At 35.4% G+C, this 11622-nt stretch overlaps 1 protein-coding gene across 5 annotated transcripts; it reads left to right on the top strand.

Moving 5' to 3' along the window:
* Positions 1 to 1769: 1769 nt before the first annotated feature.
* On the top strand, positions 1770 to 5087 carry LOC143920870 (uncharacterized). Of its 5 annotated transcripts, none has more exons than XM_077443867.1 (3): positions 1770 to 4125; positions 4216 to 4666; positions 4761 to 5087. In XM_077443867.1, the coding sequence occupies exon 1, from the start codon at positions 1966 to 1968 to the stop codon at positions 3718 to 3720; it is 1755 nt and encodes a 584-aa protein (XP_077299993.1). In that variant the 5' UTR covers positions 1770 to 1965; the 3' UTR covers positions 3721 to 4125; positions 4216 to 4666; positions 4761 to 5087. The 5 variants fall into 5 exon arrangements, with proteins under 5 accessions (XP_077299993.1, XP_077299994.1, XP_077299996.1 ...); XM_077443868.1 differs by having other exon boundaries at positions 4216 to 4644; positions 4737 to 5087; XM_077443870.1 differs by having other exon boundaries at positions 1770 to 3888; positions 3950 to 4666; positions 4761 to 4957.
* The last annotated feature ends 6535 nt before the right edge of the window (positions 5088 to 11622 follow it).

The raw sequence follows: 11622 nt of genomic DNA on the forward strand, positions 1-11622 counted from the left end.
AATTTGTTGGAACCGTTTTAATGAAAATCAGATTCATTGGCAAACTGTCATAGGAAACGATCGACCTGGAGTCACAAACCAAGGTCTGGCCAGCAGCAACCAGTGGGACTCAAAACCCGTGACCACTATGTTCAAAAGCAGTTCAAATGCTACCCACTAGTCCACGCTGCTGGTTAAATACACATATACGTATTACATGAACATTTACATTATTTATTGTTGGCTGCAGACTTGTAGTATCATAATATGTAGTATCAGGTAAATTGGTGCAGAGTGAAGCATGCCGGAAGCCCTGAAGTTTCCTTAAACCAAATATAAAATGGAAAGGTTTTAAAAATTCCAAAATAGCCAACAGTATAGATCAATGATTGCGTTTATGTTTAGAACCAAGAGATTATTGGGTTCGATCCCGGGCTAATCTTTAATATACTGCTGGTTAGACTTAGAATTTTATGAGTCAAAGTCGATCGTTTCTTATCAGAGTTTGCCAATTTTATGTGATCATTGTTGAAACGGTTCCTTAAATGGGCAAAAAAATCATCCCACCTGCTGTCACATATATATCTTCTGTATTGATGTATGTACAATTTGTAAACATTTATGTATGTACAAGTCTAAAAATCCATAGATGTCTCAATGGATTAATTAATTAACTGCTAATTTCGTGTTCTTCGACTTCTCAAAACACAGTAATTTATGTAATAAAAATGCTGCATTGTTTGTAATTAATTGTCCAAGAAGGCGCATTTGGGTCTTCCTGTCAAGCCTTCCTAGTTTATATATACATATGTAAAAATGTAAAAAACTATGTAAAAAAAACGACTGGAGTAATTAGAAAGCTGGATTTTATTCCTCAAATAACTTTTATCAAATTTGTAAAAATTTAGTTATCCGTTGAATTTCTCTCCCCTAGGTTAAATTATGGATTGAATGATGCGTGTTGAATTTTAGAAATAATAAAAAAAACATTACTTTAGAGCTCTTGAGCCGATGATTCATTATGACAAAATGTTACGAGAATAAAAATACTTAAATAAAGAATAGAATAAATACAACACTCGGTATAGCCATAGGGTTAAGAAATTAAATTAAAGATTATTAGAGTTCAAAGTGAGTATATTAGAAAAATACAGCCGTGGACATATGAAAAAGGCCACTTATAATTGAAACAGCCATTAAATGCATCGTATCTTATACGTACATACAATGTATGATTATATGCTTATATGTATACATATGAAATGAAAAACCCTAGTAAATATTCAGTAGAAAATACAGAGTAGAAAAGTAAATAAAAGTATATACAGCAGCAGTCACATAAAACGGAACGCTAAAGTGAAACATGTTTTTGCGTTAAATTTCGGTAATCTTACATAAAACAAAAACCGAAAGTCGTTTAAATGATAGGTTGTACCATAGTGCATTCTTGTAACACCAAACGTCATAAAAAAAAGGTCATAAAAATCAGTTTGGGACAAATTTAATGGAGGGCAGTTTTTACATATATATATTTTTACATTTACATATATATACAGTTTATATATATATATATATATATATATATATATATATATATATATATATATATATATATATATATATATATATATATATATATATATATATAAATAAACATATATATATATATATATATATATATATATATATATATATATATATATATATATGTAGAATTGATTTTTAAACGAGCCGAGATAGAGTGTGTGTGGTATGCCTGGGAAAGACCGGATGCGTGTTGTTATGGTCACTTGTTGGAGAACGAGCCCGAAGAGCGTGTACAATAAATAGTTCTGACTTAATCTGCGCGTTTCACTTGGAATCCTTCACATCCGGATCCTATATTTGGGGGCTTTGTCCGGGATGCCCGAAGACATTCCAGTGACAGCCAGAAGCGGTCAGACGACGACGCGGAGTTTTGACAGTTGAGGTTAGGACGCGCGCGCGATGACGAGATCGCGTACGAGCTTAAAGGCGAAGCCCGTGACGTCGGTGACGTCACGTCAGCGAACACGCCACACGACGATGATGATATCCACGACGACGCCAGTGGCAACGACGACGAGGGAGATACCACAGTTCAATTTCCGAGATCTGGAGGTTGGTTTCGGTCTGCCGAAATATAACGGCAGAAATAGCCCTATTGCAGTGTGGATTGAGCGCCTCGAAGAAAACGCGCAAATCCTCGGCTGGACGGAGACACAACAGTTGGTGTATGGGCGGATGCTGTGTGAAGGAACTGCCAAGGACTTCTTGGACTCGGAAACGGGCATCGTCACGTGGGCGATACTTAAGGAACGATTGACCAGAGAGTTTGGCCATCAGTTGAATAGTGCGGACGTGCACAGAGAACTGAGGTTAGAAAAAAAGGGAAAAGCGGAAGACATTTTAAGCTACATTTACAGGATGAAGGGGATTGCAGCCAAGTGTAGTTTTATTGAGGAAGAGGCGATTATCGCGTACATAATTGGTGGACTTGGGTTTGATAAGTATGAAAAAATGACGCTGAGCGGGGCCGGTACAATCCAGGAGCTGAAGACGCGAGTTACGCAGTGCGAGAAAATTAGAGAGGACGACGAACCCAGGGTGGCGGGGCCCGTAAGAAACCGAGAAAGAGAGAGACCACAATGTTACAATTGCGGAGGACGTGGACACTTATCAGCCGACTGCAGATTCAAGAAAAGAGGAACCCGCTGCTTCAATTGCAACGAGTTTGGGCACATATCAGCTCAATGTAACAGCACCAAAACAAAGACTGTCTTGACAATACAAGAAGAAATAAGAAAAGAAGTCAGTATCCCGGGTGCCGCCCTGTTGGGTAGCCCTATCACAGAATCCGTTCTTATGTGCATTGACGGCAGCAAAGTGAAATGTGTTAAAAAACCGTGTGTTTTGATGGAGGTTAACTTAGAACGGAGTCTGCCGAGGAGGAAAAAAGAGCAAGACATGAGGGATCGTAAGGAAGTGTGGCAACAGGCATGTAAAAGACCTTTGCAGCAACGGGCTTCACGAGAGATGTCTGCTCAAAGAGAACTCATTGTTTCCAATGATGAAGAGGACGATGCAAACATGGCTGATGGAGGTGTGAACCTGGCTGATGTAAGTGTGAACAGTGATGGTTTGCACAGAAAAAGACCTTTGCAGCAACGGGCTTCACGAGAGATGTCTGCTCAAAGAGAACTCATTGTTTCCAATGATGAAGAGGACGATGCGAACATGGCTGATGGAGGTGTGAACCTGGCTGATGGAAGTATGGACGGTGATGGATTGCAAAGAAGAAGACTTTGGGACTACGGAGACATACCGTTTTCAAATACAGATGAACCACCCGATGATCAATTTGGAAAAGGATCTAAGGATTATAGTCATTTGAAGAATTCTGAAGATGAGAATAAAGAAAAGGAGAAACATAAAGACAAAGAGAAAGATATGGCTAAATCACAAGAAGGATTAAGGGACCCAGTCAAAATTTCAACACCAAAAGAGACTGTATTCACTTTCAAGCTTGGTCGTAGTCGGATTGATGTTAATTCAATGGAAAAGAAAATGGAACCATGGATTGAGAAAAGACTTACTGGATGTATCAGTGAGCCAGAACCAATATGTGTTGACTTCATTTATGGTAAATTACTAGCAGAAAATCTGTGGGGTGACGGCAGATTCATCGGATGCTCAAGGAGAATCGCCACGGGCATTGGATAGTATTTAAGTTGCACCGATGGAAGTGAAGTGTGCGTTTGTGAATTAGAGAATAAGTGAAATGCCTGGAGGGTTTTTAGTTAAGCCTTACTTGTAATTTGATGATTGAAAAGTGTAATGTTTTATTGCTTATTCTAGTATTTTTGGGAAGTGCTTTGTATATTGAATCATGTTTTAATTTGGTTACATGCTTAGAAGAATATAAGATAACTGTATTGAAATGTAATTCTAGTAATGTTTTAAAATGTGATTGTTTCCGATGTAAAGATTTAACCTGTCATTGTAAAGGTATTGATTTTAATGTTTTATTGCTAATTCTAGTAATGTTTTGAAATGTGATTGTTTCCGATGTAAAGATTTAACCTGTCATAGTAAAGGTATTGATTTTAATGTTTATTGCTAATTCTAGTAATGTTTTAAAATGTGATTGTTTCCGGTGTAAAGATTTAACCTGTCATTGTAAAGGTATTGATTTTAATGTTTTATTGCTAATTCTAGTAATGTTATAAAATGTGATTGTTTCCGATGTAAAGATTTAACTTGTCATTGTAAAGGTATTGATTTTAATGTTTTGTATTGCTTGACATAATTTTAAATTGTAATTGTGATGATTTATGTGTAACTTTAATTGTTATGTGTAACTTTATTGAAGATTGAATTGTGTTGAAATGAAAAAATTGATTTGTAGTGAAATGTGTAACGATTAATTTGTTATAATTGTAATTGTTATGTAAATTGTGAAATGATTGATGTATAAGTGTATTGAAATGTAGTTGTGATGATGATTGTAATTGTGATGATGATTGTAATTGTGATTTAAATTGTAATTGTGACAATTGAAAGCATGTTTAGGAGAATATAAGATGATTTTATGGAATGGAAGATTAAACATTGTTGAGGATGATAGAGGAAATGTTTTAAAAGAATGTAAGATGATACATTGTATAGAGTGGAAAATGAAATGTAAAAGAATGTGAGATGAAACATTGTTGAGGATGATAGAGGAAATGTTTTAAAAGAATGTAAGATGATACATTGTATAGAGTGGAAAATGAAATGTAAAAGAATGTGAGATGAAACATTGTTGAGGATGATAGAGGAAATGTTTTAAAAGAATGTAAGATGATACATTGTATAGAGTAGAAGATGAAATGTAAAAGAATGTGAGATGAAATGCTGTAAAAATATAAAAGACGAAGAATGTCATCCGAGGGCGAATGACAGTCAGGAATGACCGAATGTAGAATTGATTTTTAAACGAGCCGAGATAGAGTGTGTGTGGTATGCCTGGGAAAGACCGGATGCGTGTTGTTATGGTCACTTGTTGGAGAACGAGCCCGAAGAGCGTGTACAATAAATAGTTCTGACTTAATCTGCGCGTTTCACTTGGAATCCTTCACATCCGGATCCTATATATATATATATATATATATATATATATATATATATATATATATATATATATATATATATATATATATATATATATATATATATATATATATATAACATAATATATTTACACTTAATTTTTACTCAATGGCCGTCCCAAGGGTAAATCTAATTTTATTTTTACATCCCGGAGCGGCGCAGATGAACTTACGCTTGTGATGCATTTTCGCAAGCTTTCCTCGGAGCTTTTTAATTTTTAATTTATGTACGGCCTGCCTTCGCAACAAAAACGGAATGGTGGTTGTTTTTAATCATGTCCGTTCGCCGGAAGGGTATGGGGATTTTCCAGAATCCAGATCAGGAAACACGTAATCCAGTGTTTTGTACACGTGTGGAATTGAATCTCCAACAACGTGTGTACACACACACATACATATGTACATACTACATACACTATATGAAACTGAATGAACTAATCTCCCACGGGATAAATTCGAGTCTTTGCATAAATATAATACACAGAGACAGTCTACCTATATGTGTATGCACATATACTATTCAATAGTTTATCTATAAGAATATATTCACATTATTTTATCACACTAGGATAGTATCTTTACTTCGAATAAAAATTTTGCAAAAGAAAAAAAACCTCCTCGGTTTTTTCCGCTCGCGAGTTTTTGCGCCGATTTAAAAACGTCCGACTTTTAAATAGAATTTAAAACCTTTATAAATTTTCTGCGCGACCGCTTAACGTAGTGGAAATTATTTAACGTTTGAAACCGTAAACTTTTCTGCGAAAATTTAGGAAACGCCTAATAAATAATCCATTTTGCCACACTGAAATTCTCATATACGCACCCTCCTCTCTCGATTTTTTTGTAAATATTTTTCCTTGCCGAAAAATATAATATTACATAATATTACATTCGCAGTAATATATGAGTACGTGAAAAGCGTACGATTTCGTATTTCCCTTTAGAATGACGTTGCTTTGAGGCCATTTCTCACTTTAACTCTCAAAGTATATTATAATAATATTGCGAATTTTGTGAAGTGATCGAAATTCTAATATATGTATGTACGTACATATATTTTGTATCCTATTCGACAAGGTACAAGAAAATAAAAGAGAACCTTTTAAAACGGAACATCAAACAGACTAAAAATAAATATCACAAATAATTCATAGTCAATAGTGTTTGTTAACTAAAATATTCTGAGAAAGTATTTATTTGATCTCGTATATGTATAAGTTTACTTTAGTTGACATGTATTATTTCATGAAATGATTGCGTCATTAGATTTACGTCATTTTTTTTAGTTTTGTGATTATGCAAAAATTCAAACTCGAGATTTTGACTGATTCGAAATCAGAATCGATCACTGATGACGTTTTCATGATCTAGAAAACTGTGTATTGTGCTGGCGAGATCTTATGTTGATTCAAATACAGATCGACCTTTTCCTATTATAATATTATTGTAATGGATGCAATAAATCGGTATCATACCCCTCAGATTCTCGCAAATTCGAGCTACTAACAATTTGTTGAATCTTATAAATCCTACCTTAATCGCGAATTTGTTGTGTTTCAAAACTTTTGTTGACTGTCCATATATGTATTGTATTCTATGTAATGACATTGATGCGTAAGGGGAGGTTTCGGATTCAAATGAAAGACCAAAGTCTTTTCACAGCATTTATTCAACGGTCTACACGGTACCACCGCTCACTCCAGAATAATCTGATCTGTATGTACCTCATTATAAAGGACAAGTTGTCCAGCGCAGCTTCCGCTATCTACCCAGTCTACCCAGGCGATTCTCACTCAACCAGGTCAGTGAGAACTCCAGCGTATCCTTTGTTCGGCCACTTACTTAGTCCCGTTGGCCGAATCCAGGATCTCTATTGTTTACCCACAAATGCACTTAGACAATGGATACTCTCTCTCATGTTCCCACGTTACAATATGTTTGAAAAATTGTTAGTAAAAAATAAATCTAACCATACATATGTATGTGTCTTCTTGAGGTAATTCCTGTCATGGCGCTTATGATGTATAAATGTAATTAAATAAAAATAATAAAATATATATGTATGTATATACATATATCAGATCTAATTCATTGTAACAAATGTAAGTCTGAATATAAATAATCAAAAAAAATCAGATTTAATTTGCTCACAAAAACGAAACATCATCTATTGCTACTTCGTATGTAAAAACAATGATTCGACACGTGATTTTTTTTATAGCTCAAAGACAACTAAAACTCATTCAACCAAGATTGAAGATTGATTCACAATTACACAAATAGATATATTACCCACAAATACAAGTTGGAAAGTTAAGCATTGAGGAACAGGGAAGAAAGTACAAGACAAATAGAAAAAGAGTTTCTCATTAGCTCAATCTAAAAAGGTCACTATTCTCAACCACGATAAGAAGGACAGAATAAGACTTAGTATTTTGTTCCCAGAGCACACTCAAACACATACTCATACAGCACATTTAAATATACATATGTATACATATTTCTTTCAAACGACACAGTAAGCGCAACTATGAATCATACGAAATGAAAATCCCACTAGACGCATTTTCCGCGAAGCGCGTCGTTTGAATAGCAGTACGCTGTACAATATGTGCTCTTTTTTCATGTGCACTAGGCAATTGCTCATTTTCGGAAGACTGATTTTCCTACACACACACACACACACACACACACACCCACACATTCACAACACAAACCAGCGAGCAAACGGTGAAATGAAAATCTCCGACCTGCTTCCTCTTCCCCTCCCCGTCTCTTCTTTCCCTGCCGTCCCATTTTCCTGCCGAAAAAATCGTACGATTTTAAAGCAACGATCTGAAACAGAAGTGCGAACATTCTACGGAGAAAAACTACAGCACGTACGCGAACGATCTCAAATATTATCGATATTTCTGTACATGTGTACATTGTATCTAGATATTAAAAACAAACACCATGAACTGATTTAAAAAATTTTAAACACTTATAAAGACATTATTTTCTAGTTTTAATGTCATTTTATACATTTATGTAATATTAATATTCTATCAAGCATGCACAATCGTCTATATAGAGTGCGACGAGTGTGCTATACAGATTGAGAATTATTAATTATATATAAGGTACATTGTTATTAATTATTTATTTACATTAAACACGACATCTATGGTCAAACATTGTACAGAAGTATTGTAAGTATTATACAAGATTAAGATCCACACAAACATGGACAAACTTGGAAAATCGAGATGCTGAATGACTTGAATTTTCGCGAGAGATAGCGATAGGGCAGGATGAATGCCAATTTATTGGAACCGTTTCATTGAAATCAGATAAATTAACAAACCCTTATAGGAAACGATCGATCAACAGCACACAATAGGGATAGACCCCGTAACCACACAATTAAAATCGTTGCATATTAACTATTGATCTAAACTGCTGGTTAAATAAAATTACACAATATATGCTTTATATATTTACGTTTATGTCTTATATTTACGTAAGCAATGATAAAAAAGTACAGTTTGAAAAATACTACACTTTTTACAAAAATCAATCCCCAAATTATTCACACAAATACATATGCTTGAACAATGAACTACAAATCTTTTTTGTGTAAAATTATCTTTTACATTTTTTCAATTTAAATAATTAAGCAGTATAGCTCGGTAGTTGAGCTAATGCCAACCACCAAGAAGCTCTCGGGTTCAAGCCCTAGGTTGGCCTCGATTGAACAGAATTTATTTCGAGGATTTCAACAGTGCTGCTAGCCATACTTTGATATTTGTGACTACAAGTTGATCGTTTCCTACCAGAGTTTTCCAATTTATCTGATTTCATTATTGAAACGGTTCATTGGCAAAACCATTCTACCCAATATTTGAATATGATTTCAAATTTATGATCTATAAATTTATATATGTAAAAGTTCAATACCATAGGTGTCATTCGAGGTCAACCTGTAATGGCATCATGGCAAAAATATAAATCAATAAACAAATTTTATAAAAAAAATTTAAACACTTTTTCAGAATCGAGCAATATTAGAATTTGAATTCGAATGAACCTGAAATATAAACAGTGATAAAATATATTCACAAACATTTCATGTACCTTAATGTACGCCTTGCTGCACATTTTTTGTATCAATCAATGTTTTTAATTGCTTTCAAACATTAACCTATAAATTCGGCTTCAAAAGGCGGCGGGTTTTGGGGGGCGGGGGGAGTTCCGCTGAAATAGCGAGAGTTCGCGGATTTTGTTCCAAATTATCCGATTGCAGATTAAGCCGTTAATCATAAAATAATATTATTACGCCCTTTTTACACGCTATGGATGGGACGGCCGGAAAAGTAGGCGGTGGGGGGGGAGGAGCGGGGCGTGAGAGGGTGGCGGACGACGTACACCGGAGAGGAAAACGCGGAAATTTGACGGGGAAAAACCGAGAGAACGGAACGCAACGCTGAAGTCTCGACCGCCAAAGGCTTAAAGCGAAAATTTCCAACGAGGTTTTCATTAACGGCGAAACAATTACTGGGGATGAGAAGAACGGATCTCTCCGTGTCTGTCCGTCTCGTCCGTCCGTCGGTATCGTGCAATTTCCTCGTTTCTACCGTGTCGAACGTTCACTTTTCAATTTGGCACTCATGGTAGACACCTTTTCCGCTTTTTACAAATTGTAAAATCGTAATCACCCATTCGTCTGTCACACAATCTCAACATTTTTCTATCACACTGAAGCAAATCATTCTCATATACGAATCGTAATATTGTAACGTGGGAACCTGAGAAGAGAGTATCCACTGTGGATTCGTGGGTGAACAATAGAGCCTCCGAATTAGGCAAACGGGACTCAGTAAGTGCCCGAACAATGGATACGCTGGAGTCCTCAGACTTGGGTGAGTGCGTGCGACACACCACGGTAGACCTATGTATACGTGCCTAGACAATATATACACAAATTGATCGGGGAAGCTATGGTGTGCAACTTGTCCTTTATAAGAAGGTTAATACGGTAGATCAGATTATTCTAGAGTGAGCGATGGTTACGTGTGGACTACCTGAATCTTTGAATAAATGCTGTGAAGTGACTTTGGCGTTTCATTTGGATCCTGAACCCACCCCTACGCAACAATATAATTAACATTTGGAATACTGAAGTAAATGAAACCATCGCCAAAATTACTGTGAATATTATAAAAAAACACAGTCAAACACGGACTAAGAAAGGCATACACGTTATTGCTTATTTTTTTGTTATTTACAAATAACGTTTCCAGAATATCATAATTCTCAGCCATTCGTCATCCACCGCTACATGAAAGCCTCTCCAACACGCTTCCATGTTTTTGGGAAACTCTGATTTCATCAACACATCTCACCTACGGCCTTTCTTCCACCGTTTTACATCCTTTCGGATACCATTCGAGCACTTCTTTCGTCCATCTATCGTCCGTTCTTCTAACTACGTGACCCGACAATTGCCATTTCAATCTCATTGCACGAACCAACTTTTTCATACTTCTAACCCACATATTCCGTTTTCTATCGCTCCTTGTTATGTCAAGCATACAGCATTCTACACTTATTTGAGTGCACTCCCTTAAAACAGCATCCTGACGATCAGTGCCCAAGTTTCTCGCCCATACGTCATCACTGGCGAGCAACATTGATACGTATACAAAATATTTTTCATACTATTTAACTCCACTTTCCCATACTTTCTACTAGATAAACAAAGCTTATTATAAATTTAGTAGCGCATACTTTTCAAGCACTGTAGTGGGTTCTCTCCGGTTTTATTTCACGTTTTTTCCATAAAAATAGCTACCCGTTATTATTTCCATTTGAAGAAAGTAGCTGGAATATGAATAAATTATTCTTTAAAAATGAAAACTCACCGCTCACTGCCATTGTTAACAAAATACACGTATTTATTTAAAGGGCGTAGCTACATTTAGAGGTACTCAAAATATTTGAAATCGACTGTGATAAACAATATCAAATTATGAACAAATCTACATAATGACTCTTAGTACTATTTAAATCCTTAATATATAATATGTACGTACATACAATACATCGCTTAAAATACATGGAAATTGTTCATAATTTATTTACATAGTGTGCATAAAATGTATTTACATAGTGTGCATAAAATGTATTTACATAGTGTGCGACAAAATGTATTTACACATAATAGAATGAAAACAACCAAAAATGTATTTCTAAACCTTCAACCTTATACGAATATATGTACATATACATTACATATGCATATGTACATATGTATGTACGTATTTTCAATGGGACAAACACATCGATGCGACCTACATAATTTCTAGTATCGTTAAAATCGGATGAGCCTTCATTAGACAAAAAGGGGAAAATATTGCGCGAGATAATTAAGATTCACGTCCGACAATAATTCCGCGCGGAATTGCCACATTTTCGCATGTCTCCGTCGATAAAT

The sequence above is a fragment of the Arctopsyche grandis genome, chromosome 13, assembly GCF_051622035.1.
Source record: "Arctopsyche grandis isolate Sample6627 chromosome 13, ASM5162203v2, whole genome shotgun sequence".
Classification (NCBI taxonomy): Eukaryota; Metazoa; Arthropoda; class Insecta; order Trichoptera; family Hydropsychidae; genus Arctopsyche; species Arctopsyche grandis.